At 37.0% G+C, this 26934-nt stretch overlaps 2 protein-coding genes across 9 annotated transcripts in view; one reads left to right on the top strand and one right to left on the bottom strand.

The window, feature by feature from the left end:
• Positions 1 to 4548, top strand: part of LOC121322976 (obscurin-like protein 1) — a 48112-nt gene extending 43564 nt beyond the window's left edge. For all 8 annotated transcript variants that reach the window (XM_041263644.1, XM_041263645.1, XM_041263647.1 and 5 more), the window contains one exon: positions 339 to 4548. In XM_041263644.1, the coding sequence (XP_041119578.1) occupies positions 339 to 343 (5 nt within the window). In that variant the 3' untranslated portion in view covers positions 344 to 4548. The remainder of the gene's footprint in view (positions 1 to 338) is intronic.
• Positions 4549 to 5724: 1176 nt separating this feature from the next.
• LOC121323661 (carboxy-terminal domain RNA polymerase II polypeptide A small phosphatase 1-like) lies at positions 5725 to 25681 on the bottom strand. The gene is made up of 7 exons (XM_041264852.1): positions 25370 to 25681; positions 14028 to 14206; positions 12298 to 12396; positions 12002 to 12058; positions 9212 to 9304; positions 7975 to 8160; positions 5725 to 6186 (listed from the first exon to the last, which is right to left on the bottom strand). Exons 1-7 carry the CDS (start codon positions 25443 to 25445, stop codon positions 6058 to 6060), a joined length of 819 nt encoding a protein of 272 aa, XP_041120786.1. The 5' UTR covers positions 25446 to 25681; the 3' UTR covers positions 5725 to 6057.
• Positions 25682 to 26934: the final 1253 nt, after the last annotated feature.

A 26934-nucleotide genomic window follows, 5' to 3' on the forward strand; every position in this document is an offset into this window, starting at 1 on the left:
ATTTCTGTGGGGTCTACTTTCTTTGTAATGTAGGTATCATTACCTATCCCGTTTTTAAGTTTGCAGTATATTCATGTATTTTGAGGGTGGCAGTGTTTTAGAACTTGTTTTTTCACTCCTGGAAATTCAAATCATTCCGGCCTAGTAAAAGTTTAGCTCAAACCTGACCCATCACACAACAGCTCAGTACATTTGCTGCTGTGAGCCTTGGTCTGCAGCCTCTGTCTGTAGAGCCTGCATGACAAAATATAAATACATCACTGAACTTTTGATTCACTGAAAAAGAGAATGTGGCTTTTATATATGTTAATATATATATCTTTTCTTCTTTCAAACAGGTTGATTGTCCCTAAATGGACTAGAGAAGGAAAAGGAAAAATACAGAAAACCTAGAGTTTCTCATTTCTACTAATTTCAACTACTAGAATTTATTGAACTTATTCAATATTTTTTTTTTTTTTGGGGGGGGGGGCAAGGTTTGCTCTAATTTGAGTCCATGTATTTTGTATGATTTATTGCCTTCTGTTTCAGGCACACTGTAAAGGTGGGGAGCTATGTGATGCCAGTACAATCAATGCAAGTAGCAAAACTTGTAACAAACAAAAATGGTAACAATCCATGTGTACATCTCCTGTGGTGAGGAAAAACAAAAACACATTTTTCTAAGGAGGGCTTTTCTTCAAAACAAAACTGTGTTGATATTTTTCAAGATAACGGGCCCTAGTGGGTTGTGAAAAACATCCAGTTATATAGAGTCCATTTACAGTATAAAATACCAATAATGCTTTGGAATTGATAACATTACAACATGACTGTTAAGGCACTGCTACACTACATAACTGCTGGCTACATTTTAAAAGACATGTTTGTTTAACAAATACCATCTTGACACTCCTGAAGCTCTAATTTGGTTTTTACTCCTTGCTTCCACAATACAGGACTTTTAATGCAATACAAAAAGAATTAGCTTGTACATTCAATAGTGTACAAATGCCAGGAGCATGGCAATTCTGCTAGTGTACTGGCATTACGAGGCAGATGGCAGCCATAGTCATGTTGCCTTATACAGCAAATGGTTCTGAGTTATACAGAACTGCCATTTAATGGGGCAGCACAGCATTTCGTGATTAATTAAATGTTAAGGTTCATCATGAATGTGTGTGGAACATTCTGCTTTGGTTGAATTCAGTTTATGTGATCTCATACATGATTACTTTTTATTATTTACACTTAATACTGTGTTCTCGCTTTACTGAACATACTGTAGGTATTAAGAGTATTTGTTTCTTTCTCATTGATATTTTATATGTTTGTAATTTATTATCTAGGAAAAACACAGGAAAGGATTTCTTAGTTCATACTGGTGTGGGTTCTGGTTTGTTACACTGACTTCTTGTAATAATCTTTTCAACCCCTTGCCCTTTGACCTCTGTCTACTGTTACTCACTTCCACTCTTTTTTGTTGGCAGGAGCTGGGTTCTCTAAATAAAGCAGCTGAATACAAAAGAAGTGCCTGCTGTTATTTAGCTCTTGTACAATCAAAATACAATGAAACCTGAATTAAGAGGCCACCAAAGGCACTGTGCAGTTTGGCTGCTTAAAACAAATAAACCATTTAACAGCTCTTAAACACAGATTTTACAACTGTTGTTGTAAACAGCTTCTAGTCTTTCACAAAATGAAAGCGATACCGAACCTAGGAATGTAATAAATGAAATGACATTGAGTGAAATAACACAGGCTGATCAGCAAAACTACTGACTACATTACTTTGAAATACACGACAGAGCAGGGCAATATCCATCAAGTTGTTGTTCAGTGTTTTACTCAGTTTTGTTGCAGTCTTCAATCCATTTCTTTTTTGCACATTGCTTCTAAACAAAATAACAGAGGCATTCAGACAAAATGCAAGGTTGTATGATATTTATCAGAGTCCATGTTCAATACAGTAAAATACATTTAATAATAATATTAATAAAACAAAAAAAAAAGTTCACAATGAGGTTGTAACTGTTTTTTAATTTAAACTCAGTGTTCCCAGTTAAATATAGTATATCCTAAATATTAATTCCAATTGTGTCTTGTGTTTATATTTTAAATCCAATTTCACAGAGGGGGCATGTCTGTTTTTACATGGGTAATCAAGTACAATAGGAAGCTACTAAACCAAACTACTGAGACCCAAAGATGGATTACTGAAATCCATAAAAAAACCATACCATTTTGAACACACTAATAAAAACAATTACGGAACATTAAAAACATCCATACCCTTTAATTCCTTGTTTGTACCAGCTCATGTACAACACTGTATGCTTTTTATCATATGTATTTGCCTTTTATTAAACCCTGTAATGCCCCAAGGCTTTGGGGGCAATGCACCGACTGAAAATTACAAGTTAGATTTGATGGGTAGGCTAGAAACTCGTACACATTAAGGCAATCGCACCTTGTGCTGAGTCGCCCAGGGGGAGCCAATTAAAGATTCTGTCTAGGGAGGTACAGAACTTGTATAACACAATTAATACCTGTTCTGCGTTTGATGACAGGGTTCATTGATTGAAAAATGTACCCAAATGTGTAACACAGGCATTATACAAGTAAAGATGGGTGACTCTTTGCAGGAAGGCTGTTTTACTTGATAACATAACAGACATAAGTATTGAGCAAAAAAAAAAAAAAGGATTTGTAGGGCAATACAAGGGTATGTAAAACATGTTCCCTAGAAAACTTCCATATGGCACAATGGCCATGTTAGATACATTCTCTGCAGATAAGACTACTTTCAATATAACAATTTTCCTCAAATTAGCGTGCCATACCAATTCCCATACAATGTGAAATTTGAGCGTGTGCTGTTTTTCATTGGCACTTTCACTGACCGCTACCTTTCAACCCAATCAGCCAATCTGTAGTATATTAGCGCCATGAGAAAATACTGATTTTAAATGAATGGTAATCAAGAAAATTAGCTGTGTTTGTTAATACTGATAATTTGTCGTGTTTGTCAAGTTTATCACCGACAGCAGTTTGGTTAGGGAGCGTTCCATTGTACAAAATTCGCAGGCCAAGATCCCAGTATGGAGCTCTCGTCTAGTATATTTGCAGTTTTTAAAACAGTAAGTAGAATGAAAATGGCATATTAGTCATTCATTAACTGTGATTTTTGTATTTCTCTGGTATTTAATTTGTTTCAGTATTTTTGTTCTGCTTGGTAACATTTCTGCTGATACTCCCATTTCCATGGGAACAGTCAAGGCAAGCGTAAAGGTTCTTCACATCAAGCTCAACTCAAAGCATCAGCGATTAATGTACATCTTAGGAGGCTTTCACACCAGTCACGTAGTGTAAAAAGGAGGTGTCAAATAGACTGTGTTCCCATATGCAAGAGTATAAAAAATAAACATCAACATGGTAAATAATTGTTTGTATTAGTGTGTTCAAAATAAAATGGTAGATACTGTATTTTTTAAATTGTGAATGGTTGTTTCCAAGTAGGCTACAGGACTGCCGCTTTAAAAAATAATAATAATAATAATAATAATAATAATAATAATAATAATAAATAATAATAATAAACAGATAGGTTTCAGGAACTAGAAGACAGAAAAACACATAGATAAACCTCTCGTTTATCTACACTTTGCAGGACATAAAAAGATGTTTAACGGCAGTCTAGCATATTTCGTTTGGCAAAATCTGCTTTTATTTTTAACAGCTTACTTGGTGTGGGACAGGGGAATATATGTTAGAAGGATATACCAGGGCACACGGTATTGAGCAAAAAAGTTGCAAGTAATCACATGCAAGTATTATGTAATCATTATTTTATAGAGGGTGCAACCCTACTTTTTTTATTTCAATAAATTAGCAAGCGCTGTATACATCAGCAACAGGTGGGAAGTGTTCAAACAATGTTGTAAATAATTATAAAGATAGCAGTCATTGTTTTGAGTGCACGTCTGTGTGTGTGCCAAATGGGAAGGCACTAAACCTTCAACAGTCATGATGTACGGTACAGGGTGGCAACGACAGCACCACAATGGCAGACTAATGAAATGTATAATGTATACAATTTTTTCTGCAAAAAAGACACTGAATTTTAGTGATCCTGAGATAGTACTTCTATCACAGTACTTAATACTGAAGGATACAAAAATATAATGCTTTACTTTAAGAAAATGCTGTTCAGTGACAGCGCTTCAGATTGATTGACACTTTTGCTGTGGAAGTAACCCAATGCTGACGCTCTGATGCAAAGTGCTTGGTGTGAAAAGACCATCACTGATGAAAGCCAAATCTCAAAATGCTACAAAATGAAACCTACAACAGTATACACACACACATACACAGTTTACTTGTTTTAGTTTACTAGAAACATTAATACACCACTGAAAAAAATACCAACTTATTGAATATATTCTATGAAAGAACATTTTGTTGTTTCTATTCATTTATTTCTCTCTATGCCTTGGAATTATTTTGAGTATAGTGCTCACGGCGATAATAAATGCATAGTATTAAATAAAATATTTGGTTGGTTCTGCATGTGTCACCTTTAAATTTTGTAAGTCTTCTTAACCAATAAAGATGTTTATTAAGACCTGGTTATAAAAAAACATTAAATTAAATAAATAACAATGTTAATGGTCCCAAACAGAGAAACAGGAGTGGGCCAACATACAGTAGATAATAGGACAATCACTTAACCTCTATAAAGTACTCTAGTTATTACTTGGTTCGTCTGTTTCTGAAACAGTGTGCTTCAGGCATCTGCACAAACTAGACTTCACAAATGGAGATACACAAGGGATCCCGAAATAAGGACCTCAGTATTGTACGGCAGTGCTGGTTTAACACGCAATATATTGAAATGCCATTTTCACGCAACTCACACTTTTAGGCCTTTGTATTAGTTCTTGGTTGTGTTTGAGAAAATAAACCACACACACAAACTGGACCGCAAGTGATTTTTGCTGCCATGTGTACAAAAATAAATGTCCACATCACATCACATAACATAACATAACATAACCCACATTGGCACATACTGGCTCCTGCTCCTCTGTCACCAGTTTCACATAAGGCTATAGGTCGAACAGTCATGGTTCCTGAATTACCCCCCCCCCCCCCCGCCCCCAGGCAAGGTTGAGGCACACTGCCAGGGCAACTAAATCACAGGTCCTCGTACAAGCTTTAAACTCATCTGTTCTTTATATTTTAAAGACGTTTAATAAAAAAAAAAATAAGATCAGTGGACTTGAGAAATTCAAAGAAAACTGATAAACAAAAGTTGTTAAGGCAAGTAGGTGTTTTATAAAATATGTTACAAAAGGACATGAATAGACTCCCAATTCTAATAATTTTCAGTCTATTCCAGGTCTGCAGTCTCCAAAAATATATGTTAAAAGGAACAATGTAAGTAATATTTCCACCACCAAGTACGGTTATTTGCTGCACCAAAACCAAAGTAGAATACATGCTGAGCTAATTTATTTTATTCTGTATGATCTCAATAAATTAGCTCATTTAGCAGCGGGATCAACTGACAAGTGGCAATGAATATGATATTCAAAACTGAATTTTATAAACCATTTTAAAAGTCTGGTGATATCAGAATTTACAACACAGAGGTTGTTTATATATATATATATATATATATATATATATATATATATATATATATATATATATATAATATATATTGCAAATTGCCAATGGTCATGTTTCTTACATTATATTTTTCCTTTAATAATATGACAGAACCATCCCCCAACCCTCATCTCTTAAAATAATAATAAAAACACAAAAAAATAGAGAATAACACATATTCAAGTGTTAAATGTTCTATATATATTTTTTTTTTTCTGAAGTGCTTCACAGCTCCACCCTGCCACTTTCCAAACTTGCAACCGCTCAGCTTTTCCACCATTCTTTCCTGTGAATGGAACGGGTAGGTCATGAAGAAAAGGGTAGTTCTGACTTCTTGGTTAGAAGAAGAAAAGGTTGAGTCTGTGCCCACCAGCCCCTCCCCATCCAGACAACCCTGCCGTTCTGCTAACTTATAGTCCGCTGCTGTTTAAGTACTGTGTAGACGTCATCCACTTTACTCAGTCTTTCAAAGAAAGGGATGAGGTCGAGCAGCTCTGTGTCGGACATGTCATCAAACCAGGAAACAACAGGCACCTACAGGAAACATGGAAATTGCAGGAATGTACTTTTTTTTATAGGAACAGTTTAGTCAGAATAAATGTTGCAAGAAAGTTTTTACAGATACAGTATAGGCAAAATACATGTTGCAAGAATGTTTTTATAGATACAGATCACATGAAAGGCCTACATACTTGTCTACACTGATGGAGGCAAATTCGGATTCATTTCTTATTAGTTTTATATAAAAAAAAATGTAATCATGACTTTTGAGTTACCTGTGAAAGATCAGTAATTGTTGCATTATTGCACACAGAAGGACCTGTTATCAAGCTCACCATCAACATCAGTCTCATCTGCTGTGTGCTGTCCATTGTGACAGTTACTGACAACAGAGTAAAACACAATGGCAAATATTCCTCACTGAAAAAGTGTTTTTTAATACTACTGAGTATCTTTTAATTTAAGTATTTCTACGTTTGTATAGATGTTCAGATAAGCAACAATTCAGTCACTCAAAAGTGAGTTTTTTAAAGGATGACACACCCCCTTCTGTTCCCCAGATTCTGAAACTTTCAAGAACGTGTTCTATAGTACAGTAGAGCTGATAGTACCTGATCCTATAACATGCAATACCCTCTAATAACCAATGGACCTCTTGCATGAGTCATTCACACATGCTGCTACCAGCTGAACGGAACAGATGGAACTGATCAATGCACATTTTGTTATGGGTCTAAAACAGTAAGTTCAGCTCTTAGCAGTACAGAACTGATTGAATTCCAGATTAAAAAAACAAAAAACTGTTTCCCTTCACGTAAAAAGAAACTGCCCAGTTTAACCATGTTCAGTAAAAGAAAACAAGAAAGCAGGTAATGAATATAAATACTGTACCGTTAAAAAGCTGAAGCAATATTTTTTGCTGAACTCCAAAGCTGTTTTTTAAACTTTATTTCTGTCTCGGGTTACCGTGTAAAAAAATGATACTTTGGCATGGGCTGAAAAAGTATGGCAAAAACCATTTTCAGAATGCTGTTTTGTAAACTGTACAATACTTTGTTTTTAGCACTTTGTTTGCAGTGATTGTCGCTGCTTTTCTTTGTACAGTATATGTGCAGTACCATACTTTGGTGTTTTAGACACTGCTGTATCTGCCAGTGTTCATTTATAATGCCCAGAGATGTTAATAATAAAGCAACTACAGTGTAGCATAACGATTCACTCTGAGATAGAACATTTCCACATATCCGATGGATCCCTGGAACAAATGAAATCTAATATGGCAGGTTCTACTGTGTGTCCTTATAATGTATCATCACAATTAGATAAGCAGTTTACATGTGTAACAATGTGAAATACTTAGATGACCAGACAGACTCCTCCATACATCTCCAGATTGTAATGCTTTCAATAACATGTGCAAAATGTCCTTACAAATATCAAGTGTTAAAATTGCTAAATAATAGTATGTAAGCATAAATTATATTAAGCAATTTGACATCAAGCTTTGCAGTAAGTTCTTACCACCAGTAACACTGAAGTATTATAAAATGGCCCATTCTAGAAGACTAAACTGAGCAGCATTAAAAACAACAAAAAAAAAAGTTTCATTTTTTTTTTTTTTTTTTCTAAATTAGTGATGAGGCTAAAGAGATCCAACCAGTGTGCTGTTGTCTAAAACTGCTTGGAATCCTGTTCCGCCACTCAGGGTTCACCCAAGCTACTTTATAATTCAGTGGGTATATACAGCCTCGATGGTGTAAGGAAAGCCAGCTGGAGACAGCGTGATAGAGAGAGAGAAGGAATAAAGAAATAGTTACGCACGGCGTTGTCGGGGTGGAAGATGTAGGAGGCTGGGGAATTGTCTATGATGATGCTCTTCTTGAGATCGCGCCCCAGGCGGCTCAGGTCCTTGACGTAGTTGCCGCGGTGGAACACACATGACTCCCGGAACAACCGGCTACGGAATGTGCCCCACTTATCCAGCAAATCGGATACCGGATCTGCATACTGTAGAGAGCAAGGGGAGAGAACAAGGGTTACAGGAACGGAAACTACAATATCAAAGTATTGCACTTGCACGCAGCACAGGGATAAACAGGTTTATTTGAAATGTTCGTCTAATATTTTTTATTTGACTCCATTGTATATTTATTGTAGGGTGTAACATATGACAGCTGAAAGATACTTGCATAGTCTTATTCTGGAATTCATTCAATTAAATCAAAAACTGAAGGGGCGTTTGGAGGCTGGTAAGTGGGTAGGGGTTTTCAGTGTTTTGGGGGAACACACTGTTACAACTATGATATGAAATACTAAAAGGAACTTGATTTAAACATTTCAACTAGAAGAACATTGACGGCATTTCAAAATACTAGCAATGGCGTTTGTCATTGAAGTGCATTTTAGTATTTGTTAATGCAGTTCTGTTGAGTGGTAGTTATGAATGAACCATGATATGAGGAACATTACAACTGTGGAATTGTGTGCATTTTGTAAAAGCAGTACCTGCAATGTAATCTAACGTGTATAATTAACATCATAACATAACAAAGTTCCCATGATCTACAGCTACAGCATTTTAGTAACAAGTACCCATGTATATTGTTAAGTTTCATCAAAGCTGGACAGTTGGTCCCAATCATGTAGGACTCAATAGCTCAACAAAAAAGGGATCAGCACTAAGTCTGCATGACAACACCACATAGCAGGTGGCAGAACTTGACTGATAAACAATAATAAGGTTTCATGAAACTTAGCCTAATAGTTCTGAACATATTAGGTAACTATTTGGGTACCTAAGGCCAATTTTCCAAGACAAAAAAGTCATGTTAAATGACATAAAACAAGCAGGAAACTATTAGAACAATAACTGAACTGCTTATGTCTTTACTTGCTTATTTTAGACCAGAAAATGTATGTATATTAATTTAACACCAACCCCTAACATAAAATGTCATAGAAAATGTATGAAGTTTCTTATAGAATAGTAATATTTAATACTGAAATATTTTTGGAAAAACACTATCAATGTACTTTTTGTTGCACTAAACTCACTTACCTTGGCTAAACTGGCAGTGAACAGCACACACTCGAAGAGCTCACCCATGCGCTGTAGAAATTCGTCCACATGAGGGCGCTTTAATACATACACCTGCGTTTCAAAAAAGAAATACATGAATTAATAAAGGCAGAGGGATAGACAGCAGAACTGTGTTGATGCAAGAAGAATGCTTGGAGCAGTGGTGTAGTTGAGAGTATATGCAGGTAAATGGTGTTTACCCTCTTTTTATTTGGCAATATAGCATTTACTCCCTTCTTATATAAGGGATACAGGAGTTTACTCACTTCTACTCTCATGTGATATCCAAATCCTGGGTTAAAGACAAGATAGTTTAATGGTTAGCGTCTGTGTTGCTTTGCTGGGTGCGAGACAGCTGAAAGCTCTCAGTCAGAACTGTGGCATGAGCAGTGGCGACGTGGCAGCTGGACTGCATGTTCTATGTCTGTGTGTGTATGAGTGTGTGTGTGTGGTTGTTCGAGTGAGAATGATTGGTTGTTTATGTTCTGTTAATGTTCTGTTGTTAGGCACACTGGACCTGCAGGGTGGTGCTAGTAGCCTTCATCCTAGCCTGTCAAGGACGCTCACAGAACTGTTCAGTGAAGTGCGCCTTCGGGTTTGTGACTGTTCACGTGAACAGCACCTGAAAGGGGAAAGAACTTTATGGATGGCTCTGATTGGCTGAGAGCCAATAACAATGTATATATTCATGTTTATCTTCTCAATTTATCTGTTCAGCTCTACCAAACAGGGAAGTTTACCCTCTTTTTTTATTTTACCACTACACCACTGGTTTGGAGTGGCACAGAAACAGGGAAATGATAACAGTAAGATATAAAGAGACAAAGAGTAACTCAAGAATTACATTCTAGTTATGACGCTGCTATTCTTATAGTGGTGTTTAAAAAATACCTGTGACAGGGTGAAGGAAAATGGACAATGGAAAAACTGACCTCCCAACAGACTAAGGCGCTAGGCTGACAGACATGCAGTAAGTATAGAGCCCGGCTGCGGAGGCCATAATGGGGAGGTTGGCTACACACTGTGTATTGAGTTCTGTACCAGTTAAGATAGAGATTTCAGTGGCAGTTTTATCAAATAGCGAGTGGCTGCAGATTAACAGGACAGGTCTTGGTACACATAAAGGAATTGTGTAGGTTGGTTCAATTTGGGGATTGGTGCGGGAACGAGGTGAAATGGCAAAAAGGTAAGAAAACCATGGCCGTCTTACTGAATCTCACTGCTTTTCCTAGGAGGATTAAGAGCTGCCAAGCAACAACTGGTCAAGCGAGCCTGGACTGCTGATTCGGGACCAGGTATACAAGACAGCAAGAGAAACTGTGGCAAGTGCTTGGAATGTACCGTGTAAATACTCTGACTACAGTGTTGGAAGTATGTGTGCCTGTAGACACCAATAAAAGAAAATTGCACCTAACCCCATGACTCTGTACTCATTTCTACACCCCACCACAATACCAAATAACAAACACAGAACATAGGTCAATTGCTTTTAAATGCATTTTTTTTATAAGATAATAGAAACAATTGTGTCTCACAGGACAGTGCCAAGGTAATTAACAATCTGCTGGGGTTACCAGCCTGTGGACTTCATCTTCAAATCCCTGACTTCAAATGACCACTACAAATATACAGATGCTTCGATACCTGCTACAGATTAAGAATAATATGTTAATAAGGGTTTAGAGGGACACAATCTGAACATTACTGAAACTGAAAACACTCCCTGAATATAAAAATAAAATCAAGCACATTTCCTCCGCCCTGCTGAGCCTGTAGTTATTGGCCTGGTTCCTGTACCAAGTCGTCCAGAATAGGCTTTGCTGGATAGGACCAGCCTATCCTGGATTACTTGAAACAGGCACCAGCCTGAAACGCCAATGGGTCCTCTTGAGTTGCATAGGAAACAAAATGAAGAGAGCAAAAGGGTCCTTCAATTAAAAGACAACCTCTGAAACAGTAGAGCAGTTTGTGTAGCTCATTGTGGAGTCCATGTCAGGCAGCTTTTTTTTTCTTGTGGTACCATGTTGTGCTTTTTAAATTATAAAAAGGTACTGACTACTATTTCTGTATCAGTAAAGCCAGGAGTCAGTATTTAGTAGTACACGGTTTATCACTGCTAATACATTTGCTACTTGAGTCTGTTCAACAGTCTTAAACTATTTAAAGTCATCATTTATTAACAGTAAGTAGTGCAGCAGTATTGACCATTTACCATTATCCAAGTACTTAAGCCACAGTCTGCAAGAGCCAAGCTGTGGAGTCAGGCCAATTTATTATTTCTCATGCCTTTCACCTCTGGAGTTCAAATTGGATAAGAAAAAAAATACTCTGCCATTTTAGTCACAGCATAGCTCCCAGTGGAGATCAGTCCACATTATAAAACCAACAAACACACTGGAACAATTCGGAGTCTCCCAGGAAGAAGCTCAAGACAGAATGTCACAGAGGGTTTGAGCTGTGCTGGTAGAGCTATGATGGGAAGCTCCCTTGGTATCTGTTAGTGCCATTGCTTGACTTTAGATGGTTCCATTTTAAATAAATACAGGACATTCTAGCTAATGCAAGTCTAAAAGAAGCAGGCAGGTCAAACCTGGCTAGGACATACTGACCTGGACAGCAGGTCGCTTTTCACATGCGTCTCAGAAAAGGAAGAGATTAATGCTTGGGCCTGATAGAAACTTGCAGGACAAATATGGTATACATGTATGAATGGCTGATGCTTTTGCCTACCATTACATTATCTCTACACATCTCCTTTACATCACTTACCTGATGAACTGTCCCATCAATTTCAACAGGAATGATAAAATCAGCATTGTTCACTGGCTGTCAAAGGTAAAAACAAAGACGACTTAATATTTCAGGCCAAGGGGATTGTCTGTACCCAAGTCTGATTAAATGAAGAGAGGACCAAACCCAGTTTTTCAAAAGTTCAGTTTTACTGCACAAAAGTCCTCAATGTATGCTATGCAGTGCAATCATAACATGCATGTGAGGAACATAAAATTAGAGCGACTGGAATTCACTTTGTGGTACGATTTGAAATGCCTCTTGTAGGTGCTCACCTTAAATGAACTGTGAACTAGCGTTTCATCGAGGTCAATTAGCACACAGATCTTCCCCACATCTTGACTTTTTACTTGGGGAAGGAGGGGTTTCACTGCCTGGAGGTTAAACAAGAAAGTACGTCAGGAACATGCAATCCTGTCTAGGACAGAAACGCCACAATGCAGGTGTCAGCTCATGCTCAAGGGCAGTTTCATCCAAATCAGAAATGCTGTTGCCCAAGACATAGCCTACAACAGCACAGTTTTTTTTTTTTTTTCCTATAACTATCACACTACATAGATCATTGTAGTAAAAGGTGTTGACAGTAATGGACTTTTTTCCCCAATAAAAGGAATAACCAAATTGAATAAATAGTACAGCTGCATTTAGGCTTTCTGTGTGGACTGAACCTATGGTAGCTTCCCATCTCATGCTTAATATGCTTTGCTATGGAAGGACATAGATATATAAGTTGATCCTATTAATAATGTCCCTTTAAATACTGCTTTTGGAATTAGCAAAAACTCATGCAAGAGAAACATTTGCTCCCTAACTAAGTTAATAATCCAAACCGGCTGGGACCAGAGGCTGTTCAGATTACTGATTTGTTAGAGTTTATCTTAATATGTACCACACTAACAATACCTTGTGCTAACAATAATTGGTCAAGAGTCTGTTTTTTTTTTTTCTGTTTTTGTGTCTTTATCCTATGATCGGTTCTGAATGTTGAATACCTTTTTAAAATGGTTATACCCATTTTCACCACAAGATGGCAGAAAGAACCCTCAATTTACAATGTCAGCATTAGTGCATCATTGCCAAGTCCGGTACCCTATAGGGTCTACTTTCAACCCTAAAATTGAACCTGATGTCTCGTATTTCATGAGACATTTGAAAAGATCACTTCATGTCTAAACAATGCAGGAAGACTACAGTTTACCCAATAAACAGGTTTGTTTTCATCTTACACCTCAAAATGCATGTTGTTTTGCTCAATTCTATTCCATGACACACACAGCAGCCTTCAGCGGCTTATCCAGCAAGATGTTAGTATTGTGAGAAACAGGCAGCATGTAACATTAGAAGCTTAACTGCAACTACAAAATAGAACCCAGGGATAGTATTTACTGAAGAATAAGCAGCTTCAAATGCCATTTATATTGGGGGTTTTCTTTTACATTTCCCTCACTTATTATGTCATTTTGAGCGGTTCTGGGTTATATCCAAAATGGAGTTAGAATCTGCCTTTACCGGGTTTTGAGCTTGTCTGGAGAATCCTAAGTGCCAGGACTGAACAGCCTTCCTCAATCCATTCAAACCATGTGACTGTGACCTTTCAACAACACCAGCCCCACCTCTCTATATGTATACATCTGTAAAATAGGTGGGGCTGGTAAAGCACTAAGGGTTCTGAAAATCACAACAACGGAACAGTGGAGCAACCCAGAACTATACAGAATTATTGCAAACACCAGAAGATTCCAAGTAACGCTTGAACAAATTGACAGCATACAAACCCTTTCAGAATTATCCTTAAAATGCAAAAACAACAGAAGGATTTCTCACCACAGCAATTTAGCTGAATAAGGTCACATGATCAGTAGGCGTCTACTTTAATAACACTTTGACCGGTAGTGACATAACAATATGCAAACATTCAGCAGTCAGCATTTCCCAGGGCTGCATTCTTGACTACACAGCACCCAATAAACAGCCAGTAAGTGAGTAAGTTAATCATGAAGCCTACTTTTGAGACACTTCCATTTTCCTCCACCAGGAGGGGTGGTTTGCTGTTGTCTGGTATGTGCTCCGATTCATCAGGGCAGAAACAGCAGAACAGGCTGTGGAAAAGACCTCTGCTTTGTGGCTTATTCTTCCTCTTCTTCTTCGAGGAGGAGGAGGAGGAGGAGGCCGGACTCTGTGCACCTGCAAAGTAAAAACAAGATTAATTCAGCGAGTTTAATTTCTAATTTACCAATGCAGTGCCAGTGCCGATTTGCAAAGATATTTCCAGTAAATGTATTCGACTAGAACAAAAACATAATTTGTTTACATTTGTTTTGCTTGCTGCAGCAGAAATTTGAGAATGAGGTTTTAGTTCACAGTGTGACAAAGTGGGATGTGTATCTGCATGCTGAAACTTCCATCAACAAACTGGAATGCCAACAAGATCTAGTGAAGTACAATGAAAAACTGAAGCTAAAGAAGAATCACAGTTTAGAATAATGAAACACAGTAAGTTGTGTGTGGGATCCTGCAGCTTTAAGACCCAGGTGCAGCAAAGCAGGGCGGTGCGAAAGAATGTTTCAAGGATATAGTTCAAAACAGCAGGACTGGACATCAATACCTGTGCTGAAGAAAAACAAACGGCAGTGTGTTAATACATTAGATCAGTTAATCTAGTTAAGGCAACCCTTGCAAAAATCACTCATCTGTTAGGTCGTCTTGATTGTGATCTACAGTACAGTTCCTCATCTCTGTTCAAATATGCACCAATAGGTCCTAAGCGTACGTACTGTATCCATATCTTCAAACACTTAAGATCTGAGGCAAATGGTTAACCCACAGGGAAATGGCAAACCTACTAGAACCCCATAACATTTCTTTGCCTGTGCTAGTCAAAGTGCAGACACATTTCCTGAGAGGAATAAAATAATTCTAGCAATAAAAAAAATTAACAATAACTAAATTCAATCTTTCCTGCTATAAAGTTTATTACGAGTTTTACAGTTTAAAATGCATTTAACGGTATTTACAGTATAATCGTAAATCTCGAAAAACTACTCTTCTAAATCTTTTGTAATCATTTTTGTATTACTTTAGTATAAATACATGTTAATTTGGATTCATATGTTGTTTTTTTCTTACTTTATGTGAACGAAAAGACACACATTTGCCCGTTTTCCCATTGGAAATAGTGATATTTTGAAATATCACTGTCCTGGTCACAAAAGCAAAGTTTGTGGGGAATAATAGCCATTTTCTATACTTTTGAGGCATAAGCAATTAGGAAATAACACTTACTACCCAGGAACAAACAAAAAAATAATAATTTGTTACACGGTGTTAACAGAGCAGGTTCTAAATGAGGTTCGGAAGACAACGAAGCCCACAGGACAACAGAACTTCATAGACCAAACTTGGAATTAAAAGCCATGCAATAATGGCAGTGTGGCCAAGTGGTCAGAGTTGAGGACTTGAACTCTGTGCCAGTTTAGGGTTAGTAAGTAGTAGCCAAGGGATACTGGTCAAATTATCAAAGCTTTGGACTGGGGTAAGCCCTACTGGTCCAATGGGAAGATCTATACAGTAGAGATGTAATTTCCCCATTCTGGAGCACCTCACTAGTCAAGCCCATATAAAATCACTCCTATTACTGCCACCCTCCAGCTCCATTCTTGGCATCTCAGCCCATTGAATTGAATGGAGAGACGATGGGTGGGCAACTGCTTCTCAAGAACGTACATCTTACCATTGAACCAAAAGAACACGCTCTCTAGTTGAATGGAATTGGGCCTGAACATTGAAGCACCCACGCAAAAAGTCTTGTTTGACCTAAAAAATATGAACAGGAAATTCAAGACAGTGAAGAAATGGCAGTTCAGAGCTGATATAGACCGACAGGCTCAGTGAACCCAGAAAGAATGAGGCTTTTACAAAAGTGCAATACTGTAACTAGGTTTTCAAATCACTTAATTACCTGCAGACTACTTCCACTGCCCCCCACATTTACTGTGGTTTTGTTGCACAAGACTAGGAGACCTAAATAGATCTCTGAAAATGAATTTCTGCAATTCTGACTGCCAAAACAGGTACATAATTCACTGTGATACCTCTCTGGGCAGTTGCTAATGAAGTTGCTAATCTAGTAATTCTCCATTGGTAATAAATGGGTGATAATAAACATGTGTGATCTGCTGATAAATGATAGCATCGTTAGCTTGATATTAAAAGCAGGTTTAACAAATCAAATATAATTGGATTTACCTTGATTAGTGACCAACAATCTAAATTCATTACATTTGAATTCAAACATGTGTGAACTGTTAACTATGAGCTCTATATAAGGAGATACCATTCCAAGCTACCATGCCATCACATTCTTGCATTTTCAACCACTATGAGTGCCCCCAGGGCCGAAAGACTGCCCTTGGTAATTTCAAGATGAAGTGTGAGCATGCAGTCTCGGGGTCCTGCAGAACTACCTCCAACTTCTTCACACACATGAAGGCGAGCTACATTTAAAGTAACCATTTTTTCTTGCATCAATAGCTATACAGGAGAGTAAAGTTTGTAAGTTTCTCAGCAGTTAGAATGTATTGTGTCTTGTTACATGTGATTTGATAGTAACTGTTAAGAGAGGCCCGATCCTCTGTATTCAAGAATAAACTGAAGGCACATCTGTTCTCTTGCTTTCCTGTATTATGTTGTCAGCTACAACCTATGCTATATTTGTTCCTCCAACTACATGCATTTTCTTTACTCATAAACCTGGAATAGAATTTGATGTAAACTGTTAGATCCATCTGATTCCTAGGAACTTTCTCGCACCGTCCCTTAACCTCTGTCACATGTGGAAGATTCAGCTTTCAACGCTTTCAAAGTTCTGATCTAGCATAAATTCTGGGCCTCTGCCTGACTGTGGACATTGGGTCTGGTAGGGACATGCACTCGTACATTGGCATCACTGGTCACTTCACTGACAATTTTAAAATGAAGAATGTCATGCTGGCTTGTAGGAGATACAAGGGGTCACACAATGTATGAGTAATATTTAAATAATAATAATAATAATCTGAGAGACGACTAAGCTTATACTGGTCTTTCAAACTAAACCAAAGCACACTGTGTCATAACAACGTGAACTCCCTCACTGCCTGACCGGGAGATACACACCACCTTGATAAGTGAAGACCATGAGCAAGATAAACTAATATATATATAATATCTCACACACATACACAAAAAAAATGAAATCTCATAATAGTGTCCACAGGATGTACGGCCAAAATGAAAAAGGTGTGAAAAGGTGTTAAATTGTTGTAAAGCAGCTGTGGCCAATACGTGGATTTCTGGTGGACCTTGGAGTATATCTGAACAACTACAAATAAACAAGCATACAAAAAGTTTTGGATAGGGCTGATTGCATATAACAAAGAATCCCTGAATAAGAATGCATAAATTAAAACAAACAGTTCAATTAACTCCAAATCGGGGCAGCAGAATGTTCGCCAAAGGATTTGGTCGGGAGCTGAAGATTATCCCCCCGCCACCTGGCACGAAGTTTTCAATTTTCACCGGCATCCGAAGGAGACACTAGAGTCTGGAAGGTTTGCAGTCTGTGCCCCGAAGATTTTGGACATTCTGCTACCCTGCTGCAAACAATAGCTGACCCATACTTTATGTATACTGTACTCTGGCTTACAACACACATTTCACCAACAGAAGAGCATGTTTCGCCAACGCTTCCTTGTTTGTAGTGTACAATTGCGAGTTTGTGGTTTCAATGGATCACTTTGTGGTGCGAGTTGGGTACTACTGTACTGGTATAAGAAAAGGGTGTTTTAAAAACATAATTTTAGCTTCCAATATGGTGACGATAATGACGTAAACAATCAACACCAAGCTAGACCGCGAGTCCCACTCTTTAAACGTGTTACTGTTATTTATAGGTAAAAACTTTATTATGAATATATTGTGTTATGTTTTAAGCAACATATTATGATAATGTTAATTATGGTAATTGTTTATTTATTAGTTTTAAAACGTGGCCCATTTATTGACCTCTTCAGTACAACTGGCCCTGTTCTCAACCCGGTATAAATCTCCACATTTTTGTAAAATGGCATTACTTACTTCATAAGATGCAATGTGTTTCAGTAAAATCAAATGCCCAATAAACTTTGCCTCCTACACTGAGTGAGAACACAAATGTAAACGTCATTAAGTGGGTTAGCATTGCAGGGAAGAGAAAGGGAGGTTTCAGTTCTGTACTCTTGTTCACTGTATTGCTGGTGGATTGCGGGACAATGTTGTACAGATCAGAGGTTCAACATGACCTCCTACTGACACCCTGTAAACTGGAATATACAACAAGTCTATCCAATCACAATACACAGTATTAGTATAGTCAGTAATATTACAGTAACATTGTCCCTGCTCTGGATTTCATAAACTAAATTTCTAGCGGAGAGTAGAAGGATCTGAGGCCCTCCAGCAATGTCTTTCTGGTCTCCTGCCTTGCTCATGTGAACAGGTAGATGCAGATTTTCTACCTTTGAAAACACACGTTACATAGTTGCCTTTTTTACATTCAGACCCCGCCCCCAGGGCCATGAAAAGAATCACATGAATGTCAAACAATATGAAGGAAATCAGTCTACCACTGAAATACAGTTTGATTCATTACAACTTTTTCTAGAAGCTTGATTAATCAAATGTGTCTAATAAAGCTCACAATAAACTTAAACTTAGACTTAAACAGCTATCAACTGAAGTCTTACAGTACTCCATCCCTGTGCAGGTGGAGATTCTAAAAAATTATTCATTTTAAATCAACCAAAATTCAATTTATTTTTGCACTGTATTTGCATGTAGTGGTGTACATGATTCTGCATTGTTAAAACTATAACATTAATTGGCATACTTTCTTAATATCATACTGTAGTAAACTGTCATGTATACACAAGACACACAGAATTTTACTAGTGCGTGTCCTACCAGAAACACAGGACACGTGTAAGCCTTTTGAACACCGGCACTGCTACTGTATTTTCAAGTCTGACAATATCTTGCAATACAACCAGACCATAGTGAATGAAAAGCCAAGCTCTGCGCTCTCATTCCTTACATGATTAAACATGCCCCACGCTTCTGCACTTCTGCAAAATCATCTCTATACTGTAGACATTGTGAAAAAAAAAGAATAAAATAAATAATCCCCTATTGTAAATCCTGATTAGTACTGAGGTCTGATTGATTAGTACTGATTGCCCAAAGTCTGTGAACAATTAACGATGCTGAAAATGAAACTGCAGCATCAGGCATTTACCCTGGCTAAATATTTTTTGAATACGTAAACAGACAAACTTTAAATTAGTTATGTAAACTTATTACAATTTTTCATTGTTGCTATACATAAAAAATATGCATTTTACACATTCATATGTACAATTTATTTTTATGTCCCTACACATCAAGATTACAAATGATGTCTACAAGGCAATGGAATATAGATCGTATTACTCTTACCAGTAATCCAGTCAGAAATGCTTTGACAAACAATAGCCTACAACATTTGTCATGTAGCAGTCAGTTTCTATTACTGATTTCAAATAGGATGTTAAGCCTTTTACTGTGGCTTTATGTACAAATCCTGTTAAAGCATTATCGAACAGTGTTCAAACCATTCTCATTGTTTTCAATAGAGCTGCATGAAATAATGATGATTGTGGATGTACTGATTGATTACTGCATTAAACACCTGGATAAATATCAACAGGTTACTCAATGGCAAGCATGTATTTTTTATGACACTTATTTATCTAACAGAGTTTGCATAACTATTAGTATTCTAGAAAAACGGCGACAGCAATTTCTAAAATACAAAAGAAAATGAAGTGCTAAACAATACAAAACATCCAGTTTGTGTTCAGTTACCCTCGGATAAAAGAGCTGAGCCCAAACGATGGCTAAAAAACATGTTGTTAGTAAAACTGCAATAAACTGCTAAAGAACTTAGTCATATTGAAACATTTAGGCTAACAGTACGATGAATCATTGATGACCTCAATATGAATCTAGTAATTCTTACAGCACTATTATTAGCCATATCACGTTTCATTTGATAGTATCAATTATGTGGTCTTCATAAGTTTTAATAAAATTGAAAAAAAGCCTCGTAACGTAAGTGAATTAAAATGATAGACGCAGGAAAAAGCGAGGAAGCCAATTCATAAAATGCACCATTAAGGACAGGTAGAACAGTACAGCTGTGTCTGTGGGAAAACAACCCCAGAGCCAAAATCTGACTGTGATTAAAAAATGCTTATGCTGTTGTGTGGTTAACCCTACACCACACTGCGTGTCATAGCTTGTAAAAATCGGAGTAGGAATATTGTTTTATGTGACCAAAAAATGGTGGTTTAGTTAGAAATAGCCCAGAACAGCTGCTTTCCTGGAATACCACGCTCCCTTAACAAAACTCTTTACTATTTACAGCTTTTTAGAACGCAGAGATTGAGCCACTGTGATCTGCACTTACAATAAAAAAATGATGATCATATATGCAGAATTTTAAAACCTTTCTAAGGCTCCTGGCTTTATATTCACCTGTAAATGTAATATGGTGTGGCAGATAATATTCTGAAAACCGACTCAGTTGGGTATGACACATACCGTCATCTGCAGACCTTACTAAGCATTGCAAGACACACTAGGGCATGAAGTTAGGGTCATGAAGGGCTAGGCAATGTTGCCTTCATTGTGCGTGAAGATTCAGAGGATCCAAAGTAGTTCCAGGGGGCAAAAAGGCAAAACATAAATCCAACACAGGGCTCCAAGGTGATTTCATACTCATTCATAAAACAACAACAAATAAATAAATACAGAGCCTATTATGTTGATGAAATTGTAATTCAAAAACACAAATCAATGTTTTCTGAGTGAGTCGCACCCAAATTGTTACAAAAATAAAATACAGGCTACTTTTCCATTGTAAAAATCAAATTGTATAATAAAAAAAAAAATCAAATTTAAAAACAACATTAACTTTTATAATGAAAAAATACAAAAAGGTAATTTGGCAAAAATTGAATATTCAGGATATATTTTTTATTTTTTATTTTTTTTGCTAAACTCAGTCACACTTCACTAATAGAAGACTAGAGGCTTAGACAGAGCCTTAGTAATACAACAGCACAAATAAGCGATGCCAGTGAAAGGAAAGTTTAAAAAAAAAGACAGATTTTCACGCAGACTGGCTGAAGATGTACCCATGGCTGGAGTTTAATAATGATAGTTGATCAAATGAGTTGTTCAGTCTGCAGTGTCTACGCAACTGTAGTTTGGTAACTGCTTTACAAATAACATGGCCTTGAAAAAAAAGAAATTGAAATATAAACTTCCTCAGGCAATGGAGCGTGCCCTGCATCACAATGAAGAGCAGAGCTCAGTCTAACAGCATCCCTCCCTCTGTTTGCCTGTCATTAACCGATGCTACTGTAGGTCTTTCTGGGAGGTGCAGAGTGAAAAGAATGGCAATAATAACACATTATGATAATGACTAATTTTCTCGCAGGACAAGATTAGACAAAATTCAATTGAATTGTGGCAGAACGGGCCAGCTGACGCTGAGCAAGTTTGGGAATGGGCTCTAGGTTCCACTCTGCTGCTCTGGAACAACCGTTCCAATGACGGACGGGCTTACAGACAACTTTTAACTTAAGTTTTATTTTAATTTGGGGGGGGGGGGGGGGGGGGGGGGGCATTGCAGCAAGCAGCTTGGGCACTGCGGGAATTGCAGTCGGTTATTTCACACCCTGACACACTTCTTTTAGATTATTTCAAATCTGTTAACACCAAGTAATTATGAAACTGTATTTAATTTACATTGGCGAGGTGAAATGACCTAGGAATTGCAAATGCAACAGATTTCCTGCAAAGTAAGTCAAGCAAACTAAGAACCACATGTTTTTAAATGAAAATCCTGTACATGTTTGCAACAGCATGTGTTTCTTTCAAAACTGACCTTTTGTGACTTGTAGTACTCACTAAAGTATTGTGTTAACTGCAACCAGCTTTTCTTTCAAACCCCTGGACAGCTCTGCTCCCTTCACTGACTGAAACTGAACTTTGAACGGGACGGTCTTATCAGTTCAATGAAACTGACACAGCCCTGCATTTTCAAAATATCACTTTGAAATTTAAAAATTAATAAAACACTGTATTATACATTTATCTATGATTTTATTTTAGAATTTTAATTATGTCGTCTTTCTTTTAAAGTCAGTGTTTCAAACCATCAACAATATGTTTTCAAATATGACAATTATCAATACATGAGGGAAAATTAAATTTCTGAATATTCTGAATAATGACGGCATACTAGTCTACATGTATACATAAGCAGGAACTGTCAATAGGATGTATGGCACAAACGTAACACATATCAATGATCTATGAGGATAATTGACTATCTTTAAATAAAGTCTGCAGAAAAGTGTACTAAGTCATCATTATTGAGATTCCTTGTGAAACCAATACATCGTTGTATACAGAATCACCTTTTACCTGAGTGCCTATTATTATACAAAGCTAACAGATCCTCTTTTACCCATGTGACAAACTGATTTGCAAATGGGAAATGCATCATTTATATATATAAATATAAGAATACATTTCAGGGATGCTATTTGCTTAACAAATAAATCAATCATTGGAGGGACCAGCCATTTAAACATTTGCAGTGTATGTATTGCAGATGTTTTCCACTTCTCTGTGCAGGAGATTCTCTTATTTCCTGTGTTTTGCTTAAGGAGGTACTGTAGCATAAGCATATCAGTTAATAGCTAACAAGTTCGTTTCACAGAGGGAGGTGCTTTGAGTGCCTGCTGTTGGCGAGTTTAAGGAAAGTAAACAAACTGCAAAGCCAACATAAACGGAGCACCAGTCCTATAAGTACTGCAATAAGGAACAATTTCAACACAACCCTTGTTCCCTATTTCTAAGACAGGCAGTACTAACACAATGCAGCAAAGGTGATGGCACCATGACTGGTTTCTAGAAAGTAAAACAACCCTAATATGCAGCAGACACACTGACCAGCTCATATTTACAATGACGTCAAGGGCAGCAATAACATTATGCTCAACAACCCTTGCCAGGTAACAGTACAAAATAATTCTGAAAGCAGGTTACATGTCAATCTGTCAATCTGTGTCACTCTTACAGGTACATACCGTGGATATGCTTAAAGTGATCCATGTTATGATAATGATAGCCCTAACTTCTTATTTACAGGCTTGGCAGGGGAAGCATGTTACAATACTGAATGTCTATGTTGTTCAGTTTTACACTAAAAACTAATTTCTTCCTGTCTGTTACAGCAACTGCATTCTTCCATACTTTAAGCTTTAGTTTCTAAAGGAAGTCTTATTGAAAAGATAGTAAAGATGTAGGGACACAAGCTTCCTACCTCTTGGAAGCAGACTGCCACTGTGACTGCAAGTCACTTTCTTTAGCCAAATAGGTATGCTTTGCGATTATATGCAGCAGAAAAGGCCTCTACACAACGGACGCGATTTGACAAGCGAATGTGTCGTACGACACACCACAACAAAAAATAAATTTAAAAAGTGTTTTTAATATGAATCGTTCACACTGCCTGCGATGCGACAGGCGGCACACAAACTATTTTTGCGATTTTTTTTTTTTTTGTGCGGCAGCTAAGGGATTGACCAATGGGGTAACAGCTTCTCTTTTCCCAAACAATCTCCCCCTAACAATGGTCCCGGTGCAGCTCGGTTGTATGGTGGAAAAATTGGTAATATTGTAGGCCTGTTGCTTTATTTGTTGCTTGTATTTCAATATGGAAAAGTGCAATATATAGGGCAATCCTTACAGATAATATACTAAAAGTCAAATGGAAGTGTGAAAATGATGTTATCATTGACACATCCAGTGTTTAAAAGCATTGCGTCACTGGAATGGGTAATGCTCATTGGACACCACCTGTGGTGGAACTTTGAGAGGGTCATAGAATACAGCTGTGTATCAACATTATAACCGAACTATGTCAAGGCATGTGGTTTGTATAAGGGTTTAAAGCAATGCTGTGATTAAATGAGTTATTACTGCATAACACTGGTAAATAAACCTGCATAAGAAAGTCAAATACAACAACTGTGTGCACAGCATAAAGACTCATTTAGCACAAAGGGTTTATTTAACCCTGCAAGTTTGAAGTCACTATCTCAAATGGTTTCTGATATACAATGCTTTGACACTGTGGCAAAGGTGTAAAGAAATAAAACAATAAGTGGCCTTAATTGTGAGGTGTCCTTTTTAGGTCCACTGAGGTGATAAAATAAAGAGAGATTAATTAATATATTACAGAATTCAGACTACAGTACCAGCTCAAGCAGCAATGAGGTACAGAAATATGAAACACATGCATTACACGTGAAACATAATTTCCGAAAATAGGCAGCTGCAGTGTAAGCCTAACAGCCAAGACTTCCTGTTTACAAATGTCTTTTTTTTTTTTCAATACTGCTATTACCACCCATACAGTATATTGATGATTGTCATTATATATTTTTAAATAATCTAATACTCTACCAAAAGAATTACCTTGTGTGGTTCCTGCAGTGTCTCTGGTGCTATTCTAAGTGTAGAGTAAGTTACTGTACAATAATAATAATAATAATAATAATAATAATAATAATAATAATAATAATAATGTAACCCACACACTCGTCCATAAAACTTTTTTATACTATAAATGAATACATGCACTCTACTAAACGCGCCAACTTATATGAAACAAGTAAATAATTATAAAATCAGAAAAAAAAAAAAAAAAAAAAAAAACTTTAAAATGAAAAGGCCTTAGTAAAAATACAGTATTGCATAGACCCCGCCCCCTCGCTTGCTTCCAAATACGGGAATTAAATTGCAATAGCACACACACACACACAAAAAAACGACTTTATCGTTAGATTTGTATAAACTTGTTTTGAACGAGAAACTACCGATGGACTATATTATTACTTTTAAAAACGAAAAAGCGGTTCATGAGGCTTCAAACTCTAACATAAACAAGTGACAGGCGGGTCAGCTGCGCCGCGTATGTGCAGAAGTGTCAAACATGCCCTCGACTTTTGTAGATTTTCATTAAATCAAACTACGAGATTGTGCAGATTGAAAAACAAAACCAAAGCATAAATTAAAGGATAGCAGTGGTTGTGCAAAACCGACAGCAGCTTTTTGAAACACCGCCCCCCCCCTAAAAAAAGAAAAGTTTCAGAAGTGCAATTAAACAAACAGCTCAGTTGTTAGGTTTAAAAAAAAAGTAATTGCAAATCTTACCTTTTTCTTGCAAATGGGTATTCACCTCTTCATCTCTGCTAACCTGAGTGATTATGGACGTGGAGTGATTGTCCATTAGATCTGAAATTCCTGTATAGCCTGTTGCTTCAAATAGTTATTATTCTATTGTAATTACCCCCCGATCTTTAACTCTATAAATCTACTCTAGGCATAAATGTTTTTACAAAATTACAATAACACGTCTAAAAACGAACAAAGAAAAAAAAAAAAGAAAACGAAAACGGGGCAGTATCTTAATAATAACTTTGTTACAACATGGAGTCCTCTCTGCTCTCAATTTCAAGATACAAACATGGAACTTGACGGTTTCAAGGCACCCCCTCCGTCTTAAAGCGGCGATGACATAAAAACGACAGTTTGAAAAAATGAAAAGGCGACATTTGGGTCTGTATTGCGAATAGTTTCACAAAAGTATAAATGAGTTACAGTGTTGTGTGTTTTCTTAATATACTCGAACAAAAATAAATTAAACGTTACAAAAAAATTAATACTTTCACAAAACTAGCTTAACCTGGTGTTGAAGGGTGTGACACTATTAAGATGTGCAACTGTTTACATAAATGAAATAGACCCCTTAGAGTTGATGACCAGGCCCATTCTCAGGTAAACAAAATAAATTGAAAGATGGATTGAAAAATATACTGTGATGCATTCAAGATGACCTGCAATATAGAAATAATACATATAAAACCATTGCTTATTGTTGGCAAATGTCTATGGTGTTTGAAGACGGTGTCTTCACTTGAGTTTCTCCAGTGGTCATGTGCAAATAATTTATTTATTTCTTAGCAGACGCCTGGGAGGACATACAGTTACAAAACATCACAATACAAAGTATCACACTGCAAAATATCACATTACACATTACTGTTTGCATTCCATAGTTCATCTGTACAGCTCTGCTGACTTTCATGAAAAAATCGGATTTGTTTACCACACATTTCTTCCCACTTTGACTGCCTAGTACTCTTATCTCTAACATATAAAACAACGCCTTTACAGCGCTGAGATCTATTCAGAAACGTGTAAATAATGGCATTATAACATTCTCAGTCGTTTTTTTTTCTTCATTCTGACTTGGTTTGTGTTGCTACTGTGCGTTTTACGATTGCACTAGCGTGGTTATTTTTACTGACTCAGTTACTGAGGCTTGACCCAGCGGGTATATACCTCTGCTGGGGACAGGTGGTACTGCAAGGGATCTCCAGATGTTATTAAGCAGTAATACAAACACCTATGTTATTCCCTCTTTTTTCCAAACATGCTCTCTTTTATATACAAAATGACATGTAAACATGGACGGAGGAGTGTATATTGTGATAACATAGCAATGATAAAACTTAATATGCTTTTTGTATCATTTGTGTCTGGGGTGACTTTTGCTAGCAAACAAAGGATATAGAAACAAAATAAGCATTGTTTTCTTAAAATGGTTATAGCTAATTCAATAATTCCATCAATCTTACATTTTCGAAAAACTGTGAAATTATTTATTGGTACTGATTTTCACCCTTTTTTAAGTTTTCTAAAAAGTCAATAGAATC

The sequence above is a fragment of the Polyodon spathula genome, chromosome 11 (assembly GCF_017654505.1).
Source record: "Polyodon spathula isolate WHYD16114869_AA chromosome 11, ASM1765450v1, whole genome shotgun sequence".
Lineage (NCBI taxonomy): Eukaryota > Metazoa > Chordata > Actinopteri > Acipenseriformes > Polyodontidae > Polyodon > Polyodon spathula.